The sequence below is a fragment of the Channa argus genome, chromosome 1 (genome assembly GCF_033026475.1).
Source record: "Channa argus isolate prfri chromosome 1, Channa argus male v1.0, whole genome shotgun sequence".
Lineage (NCBI taxonomy): Eukaryota > Metazoa > Chordata > Actinopteri > Anabantiformes > Channidae > Channa > Channa argus.
In genome coordinates, this window is record NC_090197.1 from 41,130,845 (window position 1) to 41,157,123 (window position 26,279).

Here is a 26,279-nt window from a genome sequence, read left to right on the forward strand (position 1 = left end):
ATCGTAGTCATTATAACTTCAGCATTCTTTGTTTTGGCTAATGATTAAATTCTACAACTACTGTATTCAATTTTGAAAAGATTTATTGTGTTTTTCTCGTCTTTTGTATCAGTTGGCTGGATTCTGTTGTCCACATTGGTACATTTTTGGAAAAGGAGCTGATTTGTATGAGGATATTGTGTTATCATTAGCTGCCATGTCACAAGGCTTACCAGCTTTGCTCTGGAGCTCTCTCATGCACTTAAACTAAAAATCATTATATTAGGACATGATGTTTTCCCTAATATTATTTGGGGCATGAATTAACATAGCAGTACACCTGCTATATAACAGGCCATCAATATAAAAATAAAATGGCCCGTGATCATTTTTAAAAGTTTGTTTTTGACCATATTTTGACATTTCTGGTTAAAAAACACCAGTTTCTTTGAATTGATTGTGTTAGTGTGTTTTGTGGGGAAATTGACTGTACCAATAAAATAGAAATCTTGTATTAACATCACAAGAGGGTGACTCTCAGTCTGTGAAAAGTGTCACTTTATTGGAATATTTGTACAGCATGCACACATAAGGGTGTGAAAAAGAGAATGTGAGAGCTCAGTACTCACAACCTGGCGCGACATCTGACATTATCTCCTGCTTTTATGTCACCAGGGTGTCGCCTCATCAATTATTGAACCAGTACTTCATGGTAATACATAATTTCCCATCAATTATTCATGATAATGTGTGTGCAGTTTACTTAATTGTGTTATTGACTATCAAAAGTAATTTCCTGAAAATCCTCAAGGACGCAAATTGAATCAGCCCAACTACTGGTTGTGTTTGTGCGGTTAAGTATTCTCAGTCTGATCAGCTGATCCTTTATTCGAGTGCCACTGCAGTGAAGAGAGATATTTAGCAATAATGAATCAACAAATGTACAAATGCCTGTGATGAACTACTGTCTCAAAAGCTGGGAGGTGAAATTTAAAAAACTTAAATTCAACGGTAATAAATAGCATATATCATGTTTAATGGGGTTTATTAAAAATGCTCAGAGAGGGAGAGAGAGGCCAAGTGTTCCTAAAAGTAAATAAATAATATGCTCTCATCTCCCAGCTTTAAGGGAAGCTGATAAATAATGTATCAGAACAGATGGCTGGAGCGAGAGGCAACAGGAGAGGAACATGAGCGACTACATCTTTAATTGTTTTAAAGAACATGTCACAACAGGACTGGTGTGTTCCCTGTCTGCTGGAGCTACAGATGTGCTAACAGAGTGGAAAGGACAACTGCCGCTCTGTCACTGAGTCTGCATCAGCCCGCCTGGGGTTCACACACGAACATATTGTATTCTGGCACATATACACATTTACACTGAAAATGGCTGATTAATATTAAAGTGCACTTTCACTTTAAAATCAAATTGTTTCAGCTCATTGCTGACCTGATGGCATAAACATTATATTGCCAAAATCCAAAATCCTCACAGTCCTGTCATCAGTTTCACATTTACACTTTACATGCATTAACATTCAAGATTTATGCATCTGTCCTTTTTATGAAAATGAGAGGAGTTGAATCAGGATTAGTTAAATTCACATTATTAAATATGTCTTTGATGCACACATGTTGTGTCTATCTTAGTCCATCAAATAGAGTCCAAGAGTGCACGAAGACAGATATTGACGCAAAACCATATTGTGCTTTCATGGGGATGAGAAGGCCCCAAATATTCAGCATTGCTCACAAACGATAATAATTAATTGGCAAATAAATATTTTAATGTTTGCATCCACACACTGTGAGATATGATATCTTTCCCAGGCTGTTTCTGGAGTCAGTCACTTGTGCTTAGTTGCTCATAGGGCCACAGTAGAGTAGTTATAACAGGCACGATCACACAGATTTAGAGTATCAGTACATCCACGTTTACGTCCAGCGCCTCACTTTTTCTCAAGTGCTTCCTTGGAGCAGTGAGGGTGTTTGTCAGGACTACTGCCCAGGACTGAGACCTTGGTGACCGGGCTGGGACTGGAGCTCTCTCCCCCTCTTCCCACAGTGCCGGGCACCTCGACGGCAGGGCCCACTGCGGGTCTTGCGACCCCGGCTGTGCTCACACCCACTCCAGACAGGACTCCCACGCCAGCACCGGGCCCAGTCGTTGCACTGAGCAGGTTGGCAGACTGCAGCACAGCCTCCGAGTGCTCGCGGGCCTTCATGCGCAGGGCAGCCACACTGGCTGTGCGGTTGCCCTGACAACCATAGGACGGCAGGAAGGACAGACCCATGGGGTCAGAAACACAGCAGGAGCAAAGACCATTACCTGAAAAATAAAAAGGTGTGACTCGTGGTGAGACTACTAAAAAACCTGAATTCACCATCTCATCACCACCAGCATTCGCAAGACAATGAAAATTATCTTTACCTTTCAGCGTGGCGACCTGTGAGAGGGCCTGGGCGTAGGTGGCAGAGTTGAGGAGTGTGCCTGGTATACAAGATGGGAAGAATGGACCACCAGGACCCACTGTCCGGTTGATACTGGATAGAACAGATATAATTTATCTAGTTATGTAGTAATAACAAATTATTATATTATTACATTGATATTTCTAAAAATACCCATAACTATTTTCTAACTTTTTATCACCAGCAAATTATTTTTATTCCTCCTTAGCTTTTTTATTTTGAGGGTTTTGAATGTTCCACCAGATCCACCAGTCCGTAAAACTGGACCATCAGCCTTTCTGTCACAGATTTCTCCTACTAACAGGATAGTGTTTAACAACAGCAACAGCTGCAACAATCATCTGTCGGCCTTCTCTCACCTCTGCTGCATCTCTAGCGGTTCTTTCTGTTTTCTGCTCTGGTCCACTGGTGATTGAGAGTTGATGCTGCGAGATGGAGGAGTGCCCTCACTCATCTGCTCTTTCCCCCCTTCAGTGTCTGTGCTCCCTCGCTCCGTCTTCCTCCACTTTGCCCTCCGATTCTGGAACCAAACCTGCATTTTAAAAAAGGAAGGCAAGACAAAAACAAAACAATTAGATAAAATGACTAATTAAAACTGGAACATGGCTGCATTTTACGACACATTCTTAATTTGGGAACTGAACACAACATTATATCCATGCCAACATTTTTCTTTTTTCTTTTGCTTTTAAAAAATAAGACAAAAACAAATGCAAGCTCAAAACACCTATTTACTTTCTGCGCTTTTGTCCGTCATAACCAGCTTAGCAAAGTTCAAACAAACAGTCAGGACTTGTCTTGTACATCAGGAGGCATTTGAGGTGACACACCAAAGCTCTAATTTCCCAGATACCCCGACTTATCCCCAAAACTTCACAACCCTCACAGCTGAGAACATTTAGCCAAGTTGTGGTATCTTAATCGAATGAAGGTCACTGCCTATAACAACATTTAATTGAGCAATTTTTCATTATCATATTTTAATGACTTCCCACTGACAGTTGTGCTGCCCGAGAGAGAGGCAGCTATGATGAAGTCGTTTATTTCCCTATTTAGTGATTGTTTGACAACATCAGATTCGATTAGGACTTGGTTCTAGCAGGCATTAATCATGATGTGTGAATGGAGGTTAGAGTCTGTGTGCATGTGCTCTGCATCCTTACTATTGTATGGGAGGTATAAATGATGTCACCAGCCAAACTAAACACATCATCCATTCGGCATAAAGAAAAGACAACATTTTGGTGGCAGGACAACAATACAACCAATAGACTTATCTCACCCCTGCACCTTCCAGCTAGAAGTCGCGCCCCCCCACACACACCCGTCTCTGAATGGGCTATAATTGCTCCATTAATCTCAATTTGCTGCGTGCTCTTAATGCGGGGGAGGCCCATTGACACTTTACAAAAAGGGGGGCAACAACACTACAACAGAAAGGAAATTTATTTTCTAATAATAATGTAAGTTTAATATCCCTGCATACTGCGGTGGATTCATGTTCAGATTTAATAATAGGAATGTGGTAATCGGATTAGGAGGGGAATAATTTGTTTACAATCCCTAATTTACAGCGCTGGATTCCATTATCAACCACGCCATTGGGTTTAAGCGATAGTAAGATGACCCTGGGGAACAAAAGGCAAACTATTATATTTCCCACAATTAGATCTGCGCACACAACAAAACCCAAAAGCAAATCTGGAATGCAGGAAATTACATACAGGACACATAACTTAATTACATCTGGCCAAGTTTATAACCGCGCATATGTGCAGGGCAAGAGCAGAATATAAATTGCTAAATTTAAGGTGCGTGTGTGTCTTTTTCTGTGTGCGTGTGTGTTTTGAGAGTGTGTGTGTCCCAGAATAAGGGAGAGAGAGAGGGTTTCTGTGTGTGTGTGTGTGTGTGTGTTAGAGGTTGCTGGCTTTGCCCTCTTTTAAGGCACATATCGTTTTCTGTTTGCGCTACGGGAATGGGGTCTGAATGAATGATGTATTCCTACCTTTGAGACGCGGACAAATTAGTGAGGAACATTATCGCTGGTTAATTATGAATGACCGATTAATCAAGCTAATCTAATATTCACCATTATGTTGATGTTATTAAAGCACATCGCAGGAATGACGGAGTGCCTTAATTTACCCTTTCTCGCATGGTCAAACGCGCCCAGGACGCACTGCGTTGCTGCAGCCTACCTGCACCCTGGCCTCGGTCAGGTTGATCTTCATGGCCAGCTCCTCTCGGGTGAACACGTCCGGGTAGTGAGTCTGGGCAAAGACAGCCTCCAAAGCCTCCAGCTGCATGGACACAAAGCAACAATTATACTTTAGAAACGTTTAGTTTGTACTCATCAGTTTAGTTTAACCTTTCTTTTCTTTCCTTTTCTTTCCTTTTCTTTCCTTTTCTTTCATTTTCTTTTCTTTTCTTTTCTTTTCTTTTCTTTTCTTTTCTTCCTCAATATCATCCTCATCGATACATACTGTTTAAGATTAGAAAAAAGGGCTTAGGGATAAGATACAGAAAAAGAGGAGAAATCTAAAAAGGGCTTCAAAATTGGCCTAACGTCAAATTGGCTCCTTGCAGACAGTGGAGAATTTACAGCTGTATTCACGCCAAATCTATTCGAAAGGTCAAATAGCTGATGATTTGTAAAGGTTTTCTAATCTTGCATTTTTATTTTCAATTATCTGAATGTTTTCATCGCATCAAACCTTCCAGGCCTTCATTTTTGGTTATGATATCTGGAAAGCAAAGCACTGTTCAAGTCCATGAAAAAACTTTGCAAAGTTCTTTTCCTGCATTTAATACAGTCACACATGTTTGTTGCACCTAAGTAAAGTTTTAGGTATTTCTCATTCTCCATATTTTAATTACCTGTTGCAGTGTAAATGTTGTTCTGTTCCTCCGCTGTTTTCTGCGTAGAAATCCATCATCAAAATCAGCCGGGGCGTGGTTGCCAAAACCGCTGGAATTCACTAAGATAAAAGTTTAATAAAGAAAATATAGTCACCTAATGTTATAATAAAAAGAGGTTTTCAATTTGATAATAGTGTGCAAAATTAATTCTGTAAACTTGAAATTCATCTCTAAGAAATAAAAGAATATAAAAAATGTTACCAAAGTAGATTAGGGAATTTATTCTCTGGCACATTTTGTATTTCCATTAGCTGCATGAAACATTGATCTTCAAACATTGAGAGGAACCATGACGGACTAAGAGCCATGACACCCAACATCTGTGCCCGGGACAAAACGCCCCCTCTGCCCCGGGGCCAAACCACCAGGCGCTTTTCACCGACAACAGCCAGCAGATTGAGAAAGCCAAGAGAAAATCATACTTAACCCTTTGTGTCCACATTTTGAATTTGTAGGAAATAAAAGATTATATAACTAATTACGGCACTGCGCTAAGCATTCTCATCTAAGTTTATATTTTTGGAAAATACAAGATTCCACAGTGTTAATTTAACTGCAGATTAAAATACAGTGTGTAAAGCTTTTAATTAATCACTGTATAAAAACAAGGTTGCCTTTACTGGGTCGTGTCATTTCAAATACAAATTAAACGTATGAATTAAAATAGAAATAAGAAAACATCTGCTTAGGCCTTTTGTCGGTGCCCCAGCAACACACACACACGGCTTGCGCGCAAGTACGCAGCCTAAATATCACAAAACTTTACAGACTGCGGCTGTAAGAGGGACATTAGAAATAAGTCGCTTCTATGTGAAATCAACTAAATAAGAGGCTGTAAAAATGCTGGAAAAAAACAACTCACATGTGTTGGAGCGGCAACACTCTCCGTCCAACTGAGGCGGACAGTGAAAGTAGAACATCCTGGCGCGTTTGTAAGCTGCAAAACCGAACCTGGAACAGAGACAAAAAGTTTCAGCGCAGATCTTAAGACCGGCTACACTGCGATGCAAACGAATGGTGGAAAACTCTATACATGAAATCGTCCGAAGAAGAGGAGACGCCGAATGGAACTTAGGAGGTTTAAAAGCTGATGTGAGACATCATCCTACCTGCAGTGAGGATGCTGATGTGAGTGAGTTTCCGCTCTGGAGAGAAGTGGCTGCTGCACTTCCACTGACTCTCTGACTCTGTCTGGGAGTGTCCAGATCTCCCTCTCTCTCTCTCTTTCTATCTCCTTCTCTCCCTCTCGCTCTCTCGCACACACACACACACACACACACACACGCGAACACACACATCTCTGTCTCTCTGTCTGTCTTTCTCTGGGAGTGTCCAGATGTCTCCATAACTGTATAACTGTCTACAGAGTGTTAAGGCTTTCAGCAAGTGTCGCAGAATCTCACGCCTAATTGGTCCTAATCGGATTATCATGGCTTTGTCTGTTTCACCCCCAACCTCTGGTATGCGTGTGTGTTTGTGTGTGTGTGTCAGAAAGATAGAAGGAGAGTGGGGGTGAGAGGCGATGTACCCAGGGTAGCAAACGGCAGCTCTGCTCTTGTGCCAAAAAATTCATCACAAGTGATTGTTATTCTAGAGTCAAGCATATTCCCTAACCACAAACATGCACACATACCCGCTGCACTTTTTATTTGGTTCTTTCATATATTAAAAAAAGGAGGATGACTGCTTTTGGGTTTTAGATTGACTGTCGGGTGGGTTAATTGCTCGTCAGGGTGTGTTAAGGGGTCCACTTTACAAGGGGTTGCGCATGTAGAACACTCACAAGGCCAAATTTTTGATTTTGTTCACAGCAAGGGGTCCTGCGATTTATTTCGCTTCCTCGGATAAATGATCTGCTGCGGGACCCTTTCAATTAGTTTTAAAGCGCATCTGGGACGGCAGAGCGCAGACGCCATGCGTCTCTGAGGTGGAGGCAAAATGAGGCTGCGAGAAGCAGCTGAAATTTAGAAGAGGAGTGCGGGATTGGACTAAACCACATAAAGTGCAGAAAATCCCTTCTAATGGCGCGTAATTGGTTCTGTAATATCATTACAGGCGGATAATGGCCAGTTACAGGGCCCCGCGCTATTAAGGGTTTCCCTGGCGTGCAGCGTTTATGTTATTAAAGGGGGAATATAATGATATTTTAGTTATTAAATGCGCGTAATTAATTTATGCACCACTGAAAATAAAGTTGTTATTATGACCTCGGTGAGGTGCGTGGAGAAAATTGAAATCAAATAACGTCTGATAACTTTATCCCAATATTTGGTCTAGACAACTCTGACAAGAGTGCAGGCCTGAGGTGTGTGTGTGTGTGTGTGTGTGTGTGTGTGTGTGTGTGTGTGTGTGTGTGTGTGTGTGTGTGTGTGTGTGTGTGTGTGTGTGTGTATCTGCTTCCTGTCAGCGCCTTTCTCCCCATCCTCTGATGATTGCCTAAATATGACTAAGGTCTAATAAAAACATTATAGAATATTCCTGCTATCGATTATGTAGAGGGCCTAACCTTTTTAAGTTGAATGCTGCAGGTCTTTTATAAACATATATTCTAAATAAGTAAAACGAAGAGAGCTGCAAAGCTGTATTTTGTCTTAGATTTCGTTGATTTCTGGAATTCCCTGGGGTCTTGTTACATACCTGGATATTTCTGACAGGATAAGTATACTGTAATATGACAGGGCTGTGCTGTCCTCAGAATATGATTTTCTCTACTTATATATCAATCCCAACTCTATAGTTTTATTCTTTTTTCTCCTCCTATTTTTCCTACCATTGTGACATGTAATGCTTACAATGATTTGAATTAAAGAAGTAAAGGAAACTGTTAACACAAATCTGTCAACTGACATTTTCACAATTTTACTTATCACCTCTACTTTGGTAAATATTAAAATGTAGTACAAAGTCTTTCCAAAACTGAACTTAAATTTAGGAAGTGCTTATCATTTACTACAAAGTACAATTATCGTTTTTATATTGCAACACTGAAGTTTAATGCATACAATTTATGCAAAACATTCCAGGTTTTTTGTTTTTAGAAAACAAGGCAACAACTCTGCTTTCTGACAATTTTCACAAATAATTGGAGGTAGATCATTTTAATATTCCTTTAAAAATGCCCTATGCCACCATACATCCCACCCACATTACATTATTTAATAACCAGCCCCAATGGGTGACAGGTCATATTTACACAACACCCTACTCCTCACTAATAGCAAAACCAAGGTATTTGAGGTACAAATATTTAAAGTGAACAATATGTAACTGAGAAAGTCATTATTCAAGGTATTACAGTTTCAACTTTGAGGCAGAAACAAAACAAGTGAATTCAAGTTTGCCCAGGTAGGAACAATGACAAACAGAAACAAAAGAAATTGCAATATTTCCATGAATAAAAGCACAAAACCAACCTGATTTTGCATATGAAATAAATATGGCTCTGCCACAGATACTCACATTAGTTTATCCATAAACGGAACAATTAGTTGTGGTGAACAAATACTTATATGCAAATTGTCCTTCACAGAATTGCGAAAACATCAGCATGAATCAAGTGATATCAATGTATTTTTGTGACACATCCGAATTTGACACCTTGACATAAAAGTCTTTTAGGCTTTAACTCACGGGCTGATATTTGACAAATACTCAAATATGCATCCCACTTCAGTTTTTCCACTTTTATGTATGTTTTACTTAACGGAACTGCTCCTTTAGTCTCCAGATCCCCTCCTGACCAGATGTCCTATGAAAGTCACAGATGCTCCTGAGTAACTCTCTGAATACAGGAGCCTGTTCCTGGGTCAGTCTTGGTTTGAAGTACTCCAGCACTTCCTGGGTGGTGGCCTGTCCATCCACATTTGCCTGGAAGGCAACAAAGTTGCGCAAATCCACTAAAAGCTCATCGTGATCAGTGGGTGGTGCTCGGCTAGAGCTTGTTCCTGCAGCTCCAAAGCTATCCTCCTCTTCCTCAGCTTCTTCTCTTTGGCTCGAGGGCAGACTGAGGTGATTACGGGCTTTCATCTTGGCTAGCAGGGAGGACGAGGAGAGTGGGGTGGAGTTCAAGTCACTTTCTGCTCCCTCCCCACTGAAATGAGCTTCTGCGCCAGGCTTCTTTGATACAGATTTCTTTACTACAGCAGCATCCTAAAGAGATGATAATTTACAGAATATGGGATCAAAAATGCAAAAAATCTTCTATTAACTTAGCATAAGTTTTCCCCCTAATCACACTACTTTTACCTTGCATTTGCTTGGAGTAGAGATGGACTGAACAGGAGGGGAAACCAAGAGTGAATTCTTCTTTTGTCCAAACCGTTTCCTTAGATAGCAAACAAGGGAAACAGATGTTTTAATTAACATTACCGAAGCTGTAATCAATCCCAGTTTGTCAGAGTGAGACTACGTACCTTGCAGGAGGAGGAGGGGGTGTATTGAAGGGTAGCCTGCACTGCTGGCGAGAAACCTTAAGGGCTTTAAGAGCATCTTTGGCCACTCGGTTGGCTTCTGCCTCCACAAGAACATAGTCAGGATTGGAGGACTCCATAATAGTGTCATGCTGCATAACACTGTGGATACCTGAATAAAACCACAGACGATGGGTAACAAGAAAACAAAACAATAAAAAATTAATCAAAGAAGTTTGTTTTGCAAGACTAAAAAAACAATGTCTGTTTTGTCAGATGGCGAGTGCACAAAAAGCGTACCCGATTTCTTGAACAGCTTTGCCAAGACATAATCGTCTGATTTCTTCTGGTCGTGTGTTTCGCTGTCTTCACTGTCTTTCTTGTAGGTCTTTTTCTTCACCAAGTGAGAGATGCGGTGGCCTTCAAACCGAGCATCTTGGGAGTGTTTGCGTTTCTTGTGTTTGCGTTTATCTGAGTCACAGTGCTTTCTCTTTTCTCTGTGTTTCTGTTGGCTGGTAAGGACAGAGTCTTTGTCTTCACGTGAACTGGGTGAGTCAGAGTTTTTCACCGCTGGCTTGGCTGCGTTGCAATCTTGCTTTTCTCGTCCTGCATGGTGTGTATTTGCTGAAATATTTGGCTCAACATCCACTCCATTTTGGTTGGTGTGTTTACTACACATGGGGACGTTTGGATTACCATGAAAGTTTTTACTCCACAGCGAGGTAATGCCATCTCTAAGTGCAGGAGCATTTGTGGAAGAGTGTCTGCTGTGTGCACCAGATTCATTCTGGTTTTCTAAGGAGTGTGTAAGTGCATGGCTGCCATGGTTTACTGTGTGTGATGGCCTTGGCCTCTCTGGTTTCTTGGGTGCCTTAACATCAGAACCTGTACCTATATGCGGATCAAAAACAAAAATTGCTAAATTCTTCGAAATCAAATCTATCAAATATCAAATCTAACAAACTATTGACCAACCAGACAATCCACGTTTCTATAGTAGTAATAAAATGGACAAACAGAAAAAAGTGCATACCTGCAAATATAGCGCTGGTCTCTGTTCCCTGAGATCCATCAGGGTCAGACAGTGTAAAGAGTTCATAAATGTCATTTGACTTGAAGAACCGTCTTTGTTTAGGATCCTTAAGTACACGGTTGGTGAGAAACTGTTTGAAGATTTGCCTGAATTACAACAAATAAAATATAGAATTAGATTCCTGTGTGTAATTTGCTACTTTGTCTCAGCAGGCAACTGTGATCCTCTGTCATCACAGAGTAGTTTGGCTGATAGATGATAAAATTAGTTAAGCACACAACTGGAGGTATCAAAATAGAATCTCTGCTTCCAACTTGCCTTTTCAAAGCACTTTACAGACACAAGTGAAACAGAGCAATGGTTTAGAAGTCCTAGATTGGCCATTTAATAATGCAGGAAAGCGTTTCAATTACTGAGAACGGGGAGAGTGCAAGTAGTAATACAGCAGTGATGTGAGCAATTAGTCATGTCATTGCCAATATTCATGAATGTGTGAAGTCAATGGAAAGACAACAAAATGGAAGATGGGCTGAGAGAATGCACAAAAGCCACAACAGTAATCTTGTTTTTTTAAAGTTTGTGATTAAATTTCATATCCAAAAGTGTTTACATGTTAACATGTAAGCAAATGCTGCTGTCTGACCTGTGATAGATTTTTTCCTCAATGGTCCCTGCAGTCAGTAGTCTGTAGATCGTTACTTGCTGCTTCTGCCCAATCCTCCATGCTCGTTCCCGTGCCTATGAACATAATAGCTTGCAATAAATGTTTAGGTAAATTCACTGTATAAAAGAAAAAAAAAAAAAAAAAGGAATTAAACCAATTCTGTTCAGGTTTTTCAAATCTCAACCTCAAAAAGCAGCAAGTAACAAAGAGAAATTGGTTATGAAAGTCAAGAAAAGAAAAAAAAATATGACAAATTTATCTTAGAAATAACGCTCTTCTTCCTTTCAAGGCATTACAAACTAAAATAATAATAAAGCACTAAATGTTTTACTTGAATCTTTGTATTTATCTAACCTGTGTGTCAGTACTGGGGTTCCAGTCTGGGTCATAGATGATGACTCTGTTGGCTCCAGTCAGATTGACTCCCAGACCTCCAACTTTAGTTGTCAACAAGAAGATGAAAATGGAATTATCCTGTAAAATAGAAAGAGGATGGAAAAACTGTCAATGATTAATGAACATAACACAGTTTCATACTCCTTATGATAATCACTTGGCAGTGTAATCATATAAATACATTTATTTAGTAAATTGTTAACCTAAATTGTATTGTTAAACCAAAAATATGATAATATGCTGTCATCTCCAATTAATCTCTATTTGAGAGAATCAAATAACCTAATGTAAACTTGTCTTTTCGTTGGAAAGTATTTTGTTTTTTCAAATAGATCACTATTATAATTTTAAGACAAGAATGTATTCTTCTAATGCGGTGTGTGTGTGTGTGTATGTATATTTACTTATTTATTTTAAATACAATGGTGTATATTCAAAGAACAAATTTTTAGCAATTAGTGTTTCTGTGTGTGTTTTGTCTCAGTATGAGCAGTGTTTCAATGAAGCATTTCACCCCCCTGGACAGGATTTTCACGAGAAATACTCAGAGTCATAAGGGATGGTTAATTCTTACCTCATTGTAGTGAGCGATGAGTGGCTGTCGGGAAGCTATTGTGGTAGTGCCATCCATTTTCAAATAGGAATAGTTATTCTGCCTCACAAACACCTCAAAGATATCCAACATCTGGAAGGGAGGAAGATGATAAAGACAGGCGAAGGAAGGTGGTGAGAGGGAGAGAAGAAAAGAGGAGACCAAGGGTTGGATTATCTCTAAAAGGATTAGAGCAGATTAATATTACATGGACAGAGATACCGACAGGGAGGGTTTCAGGTTCCCTCTGAGGTATAATCTTATTGGTATTGACTGCAACAGCTGGGGCCTCTCTTTCTCACACATGCACGCAATTTACGTGGGTTGTAGGCAGCCAGCAGCAATTAAATACATTTACAAGTTCAGTACAAATTTAACATATAAACCTAAAGCAGGAAAGAAATCTGATTTATTGTCTATGCAAAAATCCATTGCCTGTATATTAACAAAAATTATTCTAAAATGTATTGAATACATACAACTGCTTAATAAAAGTGATTATTAGAGTGAATCCACCAGTGTGTTCCTAACCTGTCTAGACTGAGTGAAGAGTAGGACTCTGTGTCCTTGTTTAAACCAGAGACGCAGCAGTGACTCCACCACTATTAGCTTGCCTGAACGTTTCCAAAAGCCAAAGTGTTCCTCCTCATTTAGCTGGTCCTCTGGGATTCCCTTTAGCATCCGGGGGCCACCGGAGAAAAGGTCCGGGTGGTTACATATCTTACGTAGCGCTATCAAACCTGAGAATACCTAAACAGCATCAACAAAGAAAAGGTACAAAGGCTTCTTAAATTCTTCTGAACACGTGACAGGTGAGAAAAGTGATATAGAGTTTGGTATTGGGTATTGGCATTTCACTGCATTTTACTACACTGTGCTTTTAAACAAATAAACACATTTTCTTCAGTCTACAGGAATGAATTACATAATTTATTTACGGACAATAAAGGCCTTGTTTCTCAATGAAGCCCCAATAGTCACTGCATTAGTAATGGTGGTTAATGGACTGAGAGTGACCACTGAATGTGTCTATAGAAGCGTGTGTGTGTATGCGTACACACTATGTTGCTGTCACCCCTGACTCTCCAAACCAAGTCCATTTGGTCAGTGGTGATAAATGGTTGGGTCTCTCTCTCAAGGGTATGGCTAATGTGAAAATACCAAATGAACAAGCTTCTTAAAGAGGGAATCTTAAAACATTCTATAGTCAAGCTATTTGGGGTTTAACAAAATTTACATGGTAGGAAGAAATGTATTACACTAATGCCATTTCAAGATGTTGATCTTGAAGGGCACAAAAATGTGTTAAAATACATAAAAATTCTTATGAACAAAACAAACGAACTGAAATGTATGGGTTAGTGAGTTAAATAATAAATAAGGCAAGGAAAGTTTTACCCTCCATGTTCTTACAGTGCAGCATGGTTCTGCGCAAAGAGCCCAAATGGAAGAAGCATAAAAACAATTACAGGGTAACCACCTTTACTATGAAATATAAACAAATACCTGCATGTCCCCATTTAGTATCTGGTAGACCTCTTTGGAATCCAAGAAGCCCTGATACACCTGCCGCTGTTCCTCTGTTAGTCTGCAAAACAGAACCTGCACACACACAGTAGTGCAATAGTGGGTATTGAACAGTGAACATCCATTTTAAAACCCTTTGATAAAGTGCAATGTTTGAGAAGAAGAGAAATTAGGGGAGAGCAACGTATTTTTGGAGCCACTGTTATCCCGAGGGAATGACTTAATGAGCTGAAGTGAACTGAGGAGTCAACCAGTGTCAGCTGCAAGGACAGACCAGAGACCAGCCACCTTAATGAATACCTGCACCTTTTACTTTACTAGGACTTTATTAGCTGCCTTCACCTGACTAGGGCCATGTACATTCATCAAATACTCCTTAGACATGGCACATACAGTCACATCCAATCAGACAAACACCTCCCTAGTTAAGAGATCCAGGCGTGCAAACCTGATCAATACTTAGACAGAAGAGGGTCAATGTATGTATTTATGTATCTATCCATCTATGTCTGAGTATGAGACATACCTGTTCATTTTTATCAGGTAAGGAGAGGTTGGCCTTGACATCTGCCTTCATCCTCCTCAGCAGGTAAGGATTTATGGTGTCCCTTAGCACGCATGCACACTTAAACGCTGTCTGGACCTGGAAATCAACAATAGTTGAACCTTTTAGCACACACACACACACAAAAACTGCTTTCAGACAAAAGCATTATTCAGTTCTGTCAGACAATCACACCAACACTCACACTTGTCAGTGTGCGTGTTCCCTGAGAGATGATTGTCATTTAGCCCCTCTTCCCACTGCTCTCATCACCTCACTCATGTTGATGACCCTCTCAGCATCACAAGCAGTTAAACATTGATCAGAGTGCTGTTGAATCTCAGGGGACAGAGCCCTCTTCTTTCATCAGTAGTACAGACCAGCCCCATTTCAAACAGAGGTGAAGCTTTAAAAACACCAGGTCCCACTCCACACGAGGAGCCATACTGCAAATAGCCTGGTACACCTTACCCACAATCAGCACTGAAGGGCAGTTAGCCTTTTAAACATTAACTCACTGGAGATCCAGGGAGGGATCAAAGACACCCTTAGCAAAGCAGGGGGGGGGACAACAGCACGGTGGGATTTAGGGCTCAATGGAGCATTAAGAGTAAAAGAAGAAGAGGGAGGAAGCAGATGATCCACTGATCTCTACACAAGCTGGTGAGTGGATTCACATGGGGGTGCAAATGCATGCTTCAGTAATGGATGCCGCATCCATGTGCTCATCCAGCCCCACCCCACCCACACACACATTTTTACAGTGTAGTTGTACACACAAGAACACCAGCCATCCAAGAGCCAGCTTGCTGCTGTGAACATTTTGAGAAGAGGATAAGGCAGCAGAACTTAGCCCTCTCTGACCATTTAATAACATTAATAATTAGTAAGGGTTTTTATTATCGACAGCGGAAGAAGCATCAATAGCCGGCTTAAATAATTTAATCCATACAGTCAGTGGGTTATTAACGATTGGACACTAATGACAACGGGCTACAACTTAGCTCACTGGCTCTCCATGTTAGCCTCTCCCTTTTTTCTCTGACACACAAGGGATGCACTGAAGTTCCTTTGCATAGACCTACATTATCCTGCACTGCACTTAAGAGATCTGATGTTTCTCTACCTCTCTTTCCGACCTGCTTCCATCTAGCACTCCAAAATTAGAAGACTAGCCTTTATGGTCAGTCTTTACATGTTTTCTGCTTTTCTTCTGTTGTATAGGTCTCAAATGTGGTCATATTTCATACTGAACCCCTACTCTCTGTACTTTAAGAATGTGGAGAAGGATTGAGGATTCAAAATAACTCCAATTGTTCATCTATGACAGCCTGGTGGCTTAATAGGTAGGACAGCCCATGCAACAGGTGTGTGCTTGAGAGAGACACTCAACACCATCTCTCTCGACACTGCGTGTGGCTGTGCACTACTCCCCACAAGGATGGGTTAAATGCAGAACACAAATTTCATTGTAACATGTATGTGTACTCAATGAGGACAGTAAGGCTTTTATTGTATATCTATGTGTGTATTTCAGTACCTGTACAGGTGAAGCATTGCTGTATCCCCCCATGGTGATCGGCACAGAAAACTGTTCCATGAAGACAGGCAATGTCCCCAGTTTGCCAGGGAAAACAAAGTCAAACAGAGACCACAGCTCCTTCAAATTGTTCTGCATAGGAGAGCCTGATAGAATGAATCTGTGGGGAGTACGAAACTAGAGGGAGGAAAGAGACAATGTACTTACATATTGTAGAAGAAACTCCGAAATTATGTGGTGTTCTAGCTACCCTATTTTATGCTAGTGTGCACTAGTGTGACTGATGTATGATGACTATGCAGAACTGTGAAAATGGAAAAGCTAGATTATTACTACACTTTTAAAGGAAATATATTACTTTTTAAATGCTAGTAGTTTACATTCATTCCTAAGCAAAAGTCAATACTAGATACTTCACTCTTCAAGTGCTGTTATTAAAATGTGTATGTTCTTGAAAGTTGTGAACAATACCTGTTTGCAGGCAATGGTAACTCTAGCGTTTGGATTCCTGATCTTATGGCCCTCATCCAGTATAATGTAGTGCCAGTCATAGCGCTGCAAGGTGTCTTGCATATTTCTCACAGCTGAATATGAGGTTATCAGAATACCATGACATGATGCTATCTCTGGAATGAGCTTCTCCTGCAACAGAAAAAAACAGAGACAAACAATAAAGGCTTTCATCAGTGCAAGTGCTTACTATCTATGGTATCCTGTGCTTAGTGTAAAGTACGGCATTTTTTACAAAGGGGAGAAGGTTAGGAAGTAACACTACATAAACAGATCTCTAGTGCCCCCCAGAGGAAAACAGATCCTTTAGAAAGCCTTATGGCTAAATTATGACACACACTTGCACACACCAACCTTGTTGCTGGTGAAAGAGCCAGTTTCGTGTAGAACAGCCACTCTGAAAAGAGGCCACCAGGTGTGAAACTCCTTCACCCACTGGTGCATAACTGTAGCTGGGCACACAATGACTGTAGGCCCCAGGCCAACATACCTACAAAATATATAAATAAATCATTGTATAAAAGATGTTGAATATGAATCCTGCATTTAACAAAGGAACAATGGTTTCACTAGACTTTGATAACCCTCAGCAAACTTCAGTTACTTCAATACGTTTTTTATTTGTTTATGTATGAAATGCTAGACTTGTATGTACAATTCGTGATGCATTCAGACATATTGGGAACTGCAGTTTCAGAATAAACAAAATGAGGCAAAACGATTCAACAAAATTGTCTAATTCTGCTGCTTCCATCATTCAATGCGCAAATAATTAAAAAAAAAAAAAAAAAAAAAAAAAACGGTACATGACCATTTGCTTAGCTTCACTTTGAAAGATATACAAGAGTCTTGTCAAACATAAACATATACAAAGAGACACTAATGGGTTGTCTGAATGTCTGACCGGTGGAAGCTATTGATACTGGGCCATAATTGAGTTTGCAAGCAATCAATTTGTGGGCTTCTATAGTAGACAGAGTATTGACCATCAGGGATGCTCCACCTCCTAAATGCACAAGTGTTGTTTGTGCAGTAAAGTCAGATTATGACCACCACTGGGTCATGTTTTCAATAGTTGATTTGTTGTCCCATGCCTGCTCCACCCCCTCATGATGAGTCCAAAATGCAAGTGTTGTGGACACACCTTACCCTAACACGCACTCTCTCAAATGCACACACAGAGTGTCAACATTTTCTTTCATGCCTGCAGTAAGAAAGTGAGGAGTCTGATAATTGAAACATGTTTAATAATTCAGATAAACACTCTCAAGCAGAAATCCCCCTAATCAAATATTCATACCATACAGACACACAGTCTCTGGCCACAGTTTGATATTTGTGTGTGTGTGTGTGTGTGTGTGTGTGTGTGTGTGTGTGTGTGTGTGTGTACCTGTAGTTGGATCCTCTGGTCCTTAGTTTGCTGTAGCTCAGTCCAGCCAGAAAGCTGATGACCTGGATGGTTTTACCCAAACCCATCTCATCACCCAGGATGCCACCTGCTTGCTGACAGTGAAGTTCCCACATCCACCGCACACCTGTCTGCTGGTACCTGATAATGTGATATGCAAAACCTTAAACACCCCTGCAGCAATTATATCCTTCAAAATATACATATATGGTGGCTCATAATCACAGGATATTTCACCTGAAATCAGGTGCAAGTATCCTCACCAGTATGCATCAAGTAAAAGAGTGAACCACATAATCCCTAACAAATGTAACAATTGTTTATTGGTGATCCTTGCAAAGCACCATATATTGTAATACAGGGATTAATACTCTATTAGAATATTTATATATAAACTCTACACGAAATAAACACCCAAGATGGTCTTGTCACAGTTGTTTAAAAAAGACAAAGTATGGCTTGTAGTAGTATCCACACAAGCCATAAGAAACTGCAATTGGAAGTTGGGATGTACTAACCTGTTTAAAATAAAAATAGGTTAAACAAAATGTGAGGCCACAGTAACTGTTTTCAAACAACAGATAGGTAAATTTATTTCTACCAATGAATATTATTGACCTATAGTAGCATCAAAAAAATACAGTTTACAATGTGTTGAATAAATCTATAACAATAATCTTTAATCAGTCAGTGTGGTATAAAGGTTTGTAAGAGCAAAGGCTGTGATATACAGCAATATATCACTAAGTACACAAGGGCACAGATAAAAAATGTTTCATGTTGACATTGGTAAGAAGCTCTTCAGTTGACAACAATAAATCCAATTCAAAATCAATTTTAGCTAGGGATGTCCCGATACAGTTTTCTGGCCCTGACAAATCACAACCCTTTAAGACTAGGTATGGGCGGATACTGTTTTAAAACTGTGCCAAATCAACATGCGGATAATGATCCGCTGTGGTGACCCTGAACTTAAATATGTATATGACATATTAAAATGTTTTAAAAACACTAAATTTTTTAGGAGCTACTTGTTCCAAATAGGCTCAAAAATATGTTTATCTTTGTAAATTATTGTTATGAATGAAAGAATAGAATTGAAATTCTGTGAGTGACATAACGGGATCTTCTAAAGTAATAATGTATGACTGTTTTTTTGGAGCTACAGAAACAAATTTCACCTGGGTCATAGAGAATTGTTATAGACTAGATCACCTTTCCTCACAAAGAGTATTTGAGTACAGACTGGCTATAAATAGTTACACAATTTATTTTTATTAGTGACAGACCGAGTTAGTAATTTTAACCAGTAAATGAAGCACCAGCATTCGCTGATTTACACACTGACCTTTAATTAAACAGATCACAACCATTAACAAGTAAAACAAAATACGGAACCAATACATAGTATCTATACGAATACGAAATATTCATATTGATAATAAGATACAACTATATAGATAATTAAGGTAACTCTCATCAAACTTACTTGTAAAGTTTTTTCCAGAGGAAACCAGGCACTTTGAAGCCTTCATCAAACTCTGCATCACTGTCATCTGTAAACTCCTCACCTCTTTCCCTCTTCTCTTCCCTTTCTTGAAGTCGCTGTCGCTTCCATCTCCTAGTAAGACAAAAATTATATGTTGAGAGAATATATAGCACAGGAGAGGCTAAAATGTCTATGTTATTAAAAAGATCTAGGAGATTTAATCAATAATAGGAAACACAGGTAACTTGTTGAGTTAAAAAGCAACAAAGATCCTCTATATCAATAAACAGGGGTTTCAAAACTCTAATAGTCTGAAGCAGAAGAAAATGACCGAGCCATCAACACTGTGTTGTACATCCAATATGTAAGTAATACAGTAATTAAAGTTTTAAAAACGCGAGACATATTCAAGTAAATATCACAATTTGCATAGGGGGATTGATCTATTTCCATACAACCCTGAACAGGATGCAGTAGGTAGGTAGACAATGGAGAATGTGCTATTTGCATCTATTGCACACTGATTTATGTCAAGAGTTGCTTACACAGGTGTATGGATAGCAAATGTTTCGAGTCATGGGAATTTCCTTTCAGCAGTAGAACGTGTACAGCAAAAAGGGAAATGTAAAGGAGAACAGTTTTAATAGTGCTAGAGAGAGGGCAGTTAGAGGCACAGTCGTCGCGCAGCAAATGAAGATTGATACAGACAATTAGTAGTGCAAGTTCCCCAGAAAGGTGTGAGGTGCAGTGGATAAGAATCCATCTTCATTTGGGCCTGGTCCTGTCACCCTGCCACAAAACTGGTCCTTTAGCTGGGCCTGGGAGACCACACTCTCTAATTAAGTCAAGACTAAGCATTGGTTCAGTTAATTACACTTTTCTGCCCCCACTCCACCCCCCACCCAACTACAAATACCACCCACTCCAGTAATATCATTCTTCATATAAGCTAGCCTCACCATCCATGCTGCGTCTATGCTGTTGAATTGACATTCAATCAGTGCAGTGTGGAAAAAGGACACATGCCAACACAATTTATTTGGCAGCTATAAATATAAAATCTCGTTAGGGTTGCTCTTCCATTAATTTGAGCATTAGAGTGAGTGAGTGTATAAAACCATGTGCAGGAGGATAATTAGGCCACTGTGAGAGCAGAGAGAGAAGAAGAGCAGGGAGTGAATTTGCTTAGTCAAGAAACAGCTGCCAATCTCATCTGGGATTAACTCTCCTTCTGCACTATGGAGCCAGCAGAAAACAAGTGATTTTCTCCTTAACTAAAAGCAATAACAATAGCACATTTGCACCACTGGCATTACAAATGTGACACAAAGTCTCAATCTTTTGTTTGTCATTTACAGGCTGGGATGTGTGCCTTCTCTTTAGAGGATGACTTGCTGATAAAAACTTTTAGCACCCTCACATTCAACCACAAGACCAAGTTCAAATGTACTCTTTATAAACTAAATAAAATATAAAACATGTGAAGTTTTTTTTTTTATTGAAGTGGCCTCTACTCTTTAAAGGAGGACACATACCTTATTCGCTGTCTGTAGTATTCCACATCTCCATCATCTTTGAATTTATTCGCTTTACCCTTCCCATCCTCCTCTTCATCTGAATTCTCAGGGCAGTACTCGTCCTCACTTTCTTCCTTTTTGGTCGTTTTCTTTCGCCCCTTCCTTTCAGTTTTTCTCTTGTATGGTTTTAGCTCATACTCTTCATCATCATCCTCCCCAAAGCCCTCCTCCATAGCCTCTCTTTCCTCTTGGTCAGGGTCTATGCCTTCATCACTGGGCAGGTACTCAGACCCCTCACTATCTGTCTCATCTCCTTTAGTGTGATGCCTCTTCTTTGGTTTAGGAGGCTTTGATTCAGTTTTAGGTCGAGCCTTAGGATGGGCCTTCAGAGCAGTTATCTGGAGCTTTCGCATGCGCTTACTTAGTTTTTTATCCTTAGAAAAGGAAACAGTCCTGTTGATTTTTCCTCTAGCGTCCTTTTCAGGGCTGGGTCCTGAGCTTCTTTTCTTCTTTAGAAGAGGAACTCGCTTCCTCTCGGTGGCCAACTTGGCCTGATCAGTCAAGTACTGGTCAAAAGCCGAGTTCTCAGCAAGCATAACTTTTCGAGGCTCCTTCTTTACATCTTTTTGTGGGATACTGGTTCCAAAAGGAGTCATGTGACCTTTTCGAATAAGTTCCTCCCATTCGGTCTCCTGAGCTGGCATGAGCATGCTGCCCAGAGTTGATGGCCCAGCTTCTGCTACAACACACATTAGTGCATAGTTAGACACATAACTGTATCACGTTAAAAGGTAACCTGTAGAGTTTTTTTAACCACTAACAAGTTTTGGTTACCAAAGTCCATAAAAGCACTTTAAGCGAGCAGCTACATTCAAAATAGTTTATTTAAGGAGAAGTAACCCTCAGCAATTTCAACACGGGTTACATTTAGTTTAATTTCAGCTCCTCAATAACAAAGCATTATATAATGTGAAAAATCACTGCACTGTTTCTTTTTCCACTTTGTGTTGCTACATTTTAGGCAGTGCTAAACATGCCCCTGGTTTGCAGAAAAAGCAAGTCACCAGCATGTTATGGCTAATGCGACTTTGTAGGATAAATCACATGTCAAAAACACTTCACCTTCCTCTTCAACATCATCTTCCAAAAGTTCAGCTTCCAACCACTGGGTGGCCTCTCCCCCTAGAATGGCCTGAAGTCGCTTCTGTTTGGCTTTGAGCTTCTTCAGCTGTTTCTCCTGTATTAAAATGTGTTTTTATAACCATCAGTACACAAGCACAGTCCCAATCAATATCATATGTAATGTAAACAATTTGTCATGCATACAGTTTCTCCAGAAAGAATTCAGACGCCTTTACTTTTTGTACATTTTAAAAAAAGGCACACCAATTAAAAGCTTATAAAAAATTGTTAAAGTGAATGTTTTTTATTATTATTATTTATTATATTTAAATCAATAAATGAAATTATTTTTATTCAATTCTTCCTGGGTGCCATTTAAAGGTCTCTCCACAGATGTTTACATTTAGCTTAAGCTGGATCAAGAATAGTCTGAGAATTCTCCTGGAACCATTCCAGTGCTGTTTTTTTGTATACTTCAGGTCATTGTTGTGCTAAAAGAAAAACTGTCACCCCAGCCTCAGGTTGTGCACACTGGAGCAGGTATACTGAAAAGAACCTCTCTGTATTTGGCTTCAAGGTTTTCCCCTTTTTTTCTTTTCTATGGTTCAATGCATTTTACAGTTTACAGGTACTTTGCATGAAAACTTAAAAAAAACAACAAAGGGTGAACCTGACCACAATTTAGAGTGCCACAGCAAAGCGTCTAAATTACTTGGTATGTGAGATGTGAAAATTCTATCAAATGAAGTGTGCAAAAAAACAAACTTTGTGACTCAATGTAATTTTCTTACCTTGTTTTCTTTCTGTCGTTTGACAGATTCAATCTTCCTACTTATATCTTTGCTAGATGTAGCATAGGGAGACAGCTGCTCGATAATCTTGTTGATATGTTTTAAAGATGCTGCAACAGACCTGAAACACCGGCCAATAAAAACAAAATGAGATTTATGTCCTTTAAATGATTGACGTTATTTAAAAAACTAACTTCTTTGGGGAAACTGAAGAAAGCTACTGCCTATACCAATGTTACGGAAACATTTTCAGGCACATGGTAAGAGGATGTTAGAGGTTTTCCAAGCACACACAATTTTATTTATCATGAATTTATTTATCATGCAGCATGGTTGGTTGGTAAATTCCATGTTCCAGGGTCAAGTACAAAATAGTGAATATTAATAAGATTATTGCGCGCAAATAATTCCTCCTGTGTCTCACTGGGGGCCTCAATTAAAGCCCTTTGGGATGTTCCTCTTCTAACAGACTGTTTATGCTGATGGCATATACAATTTATTAAAGAAAACGTTTAACTTGTCTTCTTGCTTTCATATAAATGAATTCTAATAATTAAACAAATAATTAAATAACAGTTATCTATTTCAAACTTCATTTTAAAGTTATGAGGCCAAAAAACCTGGAACTTACGATGGGTTTTCTTATTAGATTTAAATATCCCATCAATGTAATCCAATTTACTTATGTGTGTACTTTAGCAGCACATTTTCTTTACATTAACTTACTTTTTACTAACTTTAGTGTCATTAAAACTGCTTTAAAATGCTCTTTTGATACCATTACTCTTACTGTGGATTATCTTTTACCTGAGATCATCAAAAACGCAGTTGTACTCCTTCTCAGCCTCAGCTTTAGCAGCAGCCTGATTGACTTCCTGGATTGCCTCATCGACTTGCCGGAGGACACCTTGTTCAAGCACATCATGGTCATAGACAGCCACACCAAGTCCCTGAAGCTCAGCAGCTCCAGAACTGGCCGATGCTGCTTGGATACGCTGTCGGTCAATCTGCAGCAGGGCTCCACACCTTTTGCCAGCTGAAAGCATCACAGACAATGGCACATTGGATGACTTTGTATTCATCATGATAAATTCTCTGAAAAGTCAGTTTTCCATCATTATTCCTTCTATTATCTGCCCAAAGGTAGCTCACCGCTGTGGCCCTCGCCTGGTCCAGTGTTGACAGCATAAGATGCCTCGTAGCCCTTATGCTTTGCAGAGAAAGAAAAGACAGCAGAACCCCCTGTAGCACCATCCTCCTCCGTCCCCCCGGGGGTGAGGGCAGCACTAACTGGGCTGGACAGAGAGGAGGGTACCTGGTCCTCTGAACCGTCTACAGGCATGGTGATGTGTCTGCAATCAGTCAGTCAATGGGTCATTCACAAGGCAAACGGACCAGTCATGTCTCTGCCAGGTCTTGGCCTTATTAAAAACTACAACATTAAGTGAATATAGTCACTGTGGGCGACCTTCATGTTCTAACCAAATGTGGGCATAACTGACGAATGTTAGCTACATAAATAATACGTGTATGTGAGCTTGTAGGGTTAGCTAATTTAAACAGTAACGTTAACTCATTTTAAGACAATTATTCTGCGGGCGAGTAAAACCTGTTCTCACCAAACAGTGACCTTCAAAAGGCGTTTACATCAGACAAATAGTTATAACCGTCACCCAAAATTCAGACAAAATTTAACTATAACAGTAGTCTATTGTTGACGTGGCTAGGCTACGCTGCTATGCTAAAGGCAAAGCGAACAGCATCAGCTGTTTGGCGACCACCGGTTTCAATTCAACCTCACCAACACATTCAGGCGCTGACTGGAAAATATTGGGTACATTAAACGACGTGTCAAAACAGCTGTAATATAAAGCAGTTACTTACAAAACGTACAGTTACACAACATCACCCGCTCGGTTAATGTCATATTGTTAGTCGTACTGGTTTCCGGTGCGCTCTGTTCAGTGAGTCACTTGTGCGACAGCGTCCTCTGCTGGTTCACAGCTGCAAGAGTCTTTGTCCTCTAGATGGCGGCACAAAACCGCGTATTTTATCGGGGGTTTAAGACGACCCGATTAAACTAACCACGGTCCAAAGATTCTTGACCACATTTTGACATGTAACCAATTGTAATTGTGTTTTTCATAATAAGCTTGGGAACCAGTTAGATGGCATATTTTGTGTTGCAATCACGGTGCAGTCTGGCCAGAGACTGCACAGTGACACAGTCCAGCAAGCAAATCTCTGAACTTATACAATATACCCGTCTGCAAAGCATCAATGCCTTTTTATGTATTTATTTTAGAAAAGTTTAGAAAGCCTGTACTTCCTGGATGTCACAAGCCTGAGCCCTGCCAAGGTTTTGCATCTCAGAGGAAGTTTGTTTCCAGTGTCTTACAACAATAAATGTAGGCCTTAATTAAATATCCTCTCTGCCTTGTGCTGCAGTGCCTGAGCAAAGGCCAACAATCTTTCAAAACAGTATTATTTGAATAAACAGACATATCTATATAGGGGTGCATATTGTTGTCACCTTTGGTTTAGAAAGTGTAGGAAGATAGAGACACTGTTCTTATTTGCTTAAATATGAGTCACATTCAGTGCAGAAGCACTGTTCAATAATTACATTTAAAAATAGGTAAACCAAATGGAAAGTGTGTCACAGTTAGAACTTTACAGTCACACCATTGTGTGTTTAGTCAGTGGTTTATTTTGTGCATTTATTTATTGTAGTTTATTTAGTGGAAGATCTGCAATGTGCAGAGGTGCGATCAGGTAGACAGCACATACAATGTTTTCTTTGTTGGTTTTGCTCTTGGCCTTAATATAAAGTCCAACAGATAGAATTCAGAATAAGTCAAATAAACTTTCAGGCTGCTGAATGATCACCTATGGTGGGAAATTAACTGATATATTCACACAATGTTGTGACTGTAAGGTTGAGCTGCAGAGAGGAATGTAAACCTCTCGGCTGTCTTTGCCCTCTATCCTTTGTGTATTTAAGCAGTATTTTAGACATTTTATAACATGAAGGGGGAGATAATATTTATATGTATGGGTGTGTTTTCTGTAAATCACAAGTCAGGGATAATTTGTTGATGGACCACACTAAACTCACAAGATTTGGTGGGTGGCAAAGTTGTCTGTCTCAACCTTATGAGTACAAGCATTCATGTATTAGCAGGAGCATATGATAAAGCAGGTTTTTAGATTTATAGAGTATGTGGAGTATGTGAGGGCAGTGTGCAATCAACAGAGGATATGATGGTGTGATGTTAACACTGCTGGTCTGTGTTATTTTGCATCCTGGCAGTAGAATAACAAGCTGAGCAACAATTCTTTTCAGATGGTTATTCTGTAGATTTAT

The 26,279-nt window shown here is 39.8% G+C and overlaps 2 protein-coding genes across 5 annotated transcripts; both read right to left on the minus strand.

The window, feature by feature from the left end:
- Window positions 1-1,170: 1,170 nt before the first annotated feature.
- On the minus strand, window positions 1,171-8,083 carry drgx (dorsal root ganglia homeobox). Its single transcript, XM_067521431.1, has 7 exons — window positions 6,480-8,083; window positions 6,233-6,321; window positions 5,329-5,429; window positions 4,650-4,751; window positions 2,811-2,983; window positions 2,411-2,523; window positions 1,171-2,308 (listed from the first exon to the last, which is right to left on the minus strand). The coding sequence occupies exons 2-7, from the start codon at window positions 6,288-6,290 to the stop codon at window positions 1,929-1,931; spliced, it is 927 nt and encodes a 308-aa protein (XP_067377532.1). The 5' UTR covers window positions 6,291-6,321; window positions 6,480-8,083; the 3' UTR covers window positions 1,171-1,928.
- A 130-nt stretch (window positions 8,084-8,213) lies between these two features.
- On the minus strand, window positions 8,214-24,878 carry ercc6 (excision repair cross-complementation group 6). Of its 4 annotated transcripts, none has more exons than XM_067521410.1 (22): window positions 24,797-24,878; window positions 24,065-24,264; window positions 23,720-23,948; window positions 22,913-23,033; window positions 22,122-22,236; window positions 21,018-21,735; window positions 19,483-19,614; window positions 17,976-18,134; window positions 16,940-17,075; window positions 16,547-16,717; window positions 16,076-16,252; window positions 14,518-14,634; window positions 13,971-14,066; window positions 12,996-13,214; window positions 12,447-12,557; window positions 11,831-11,950; window positions 11,456-11,550; window positions 10,813-10,958; window positions 10,080-10,670; window positions 9,783-9,951; window positions 9,616-9,694; window positions 8,214-9,519 (listed from the first exon to the last, which is right to left on the minus strand). In XM_067521410.1, the coding sequence occupies exons 2-22, from the start codon at window positions 24,252-24,254 to the stop codon at window positions 9,070-9,072; spliced, it is 4,341 nt and encodes a 1,446-aa protein (XP_067377511.1). In that variant the 5' UTR covers window positions 24,255-24,264; window positions 24,797-24,878; the 3' UTR covers window positions 8,214-9,069. The 4 variants fall into 4 exon arrangements, with proteins under 4 accessions (XP_067377511.1, XP_067377493.1, XP_067377502.1 ...); XM_067521392.1 differs by having other exon boundaries at window positions 21,018-21,738; XM_067521401.1 differs by having other exon boundaries at window positions 21,018-21,738; window positions 24,806-24,857.
- Window positions 24,879-26,279: the final 1,401 nt, after the last annotated feature.

Bases quoted from the DNA above. Each gene is read 5' to 3' on its own strand.
- drgx (XM_067521431.1), bottom strand. From the start codon at position 6,290: ATGTTCTACTTTCACTGTCCGCCTCAGTTGGACGGAGAGTGTTGCCGC. The intron at 5,430-6,232 runs GTGAGTTGTTTT...CTTTTATCTTAG, and splicing joins GTGTTGCCGCTCCAACACAT to TGAATTCCAGCGGTTTTGGC. The intron at 2,309-2,410 runs GTAAAGATAATT...TTTATTTTTCAG, and splicing joins ACAGGTCGCCACGCTGAAAG to GTAATGGTCTTTGCTCCTGC.
- ercc6 (XM_067521392.1), bottom strand. From the start codon at position 24,254: ATGCCTGTAGACGGTTCAGAGGACCAGGTACCCTCCTCTCTGTCCAGC. The intron at 19,615-21,017 runs GTATGTGTCCTC...TTGTCTTACTAG, and splicing joins TACTACAGACAGCGAATAAG to GAGATGGAAGCGACAGCGAC. The intron at 17,076-17,975 runs GTACACACACAC...TATATTTTGTAG, and splicing joins ACCAGAGGATCCAACTACAG to GTATGTTGGCCTGGGGCCTA.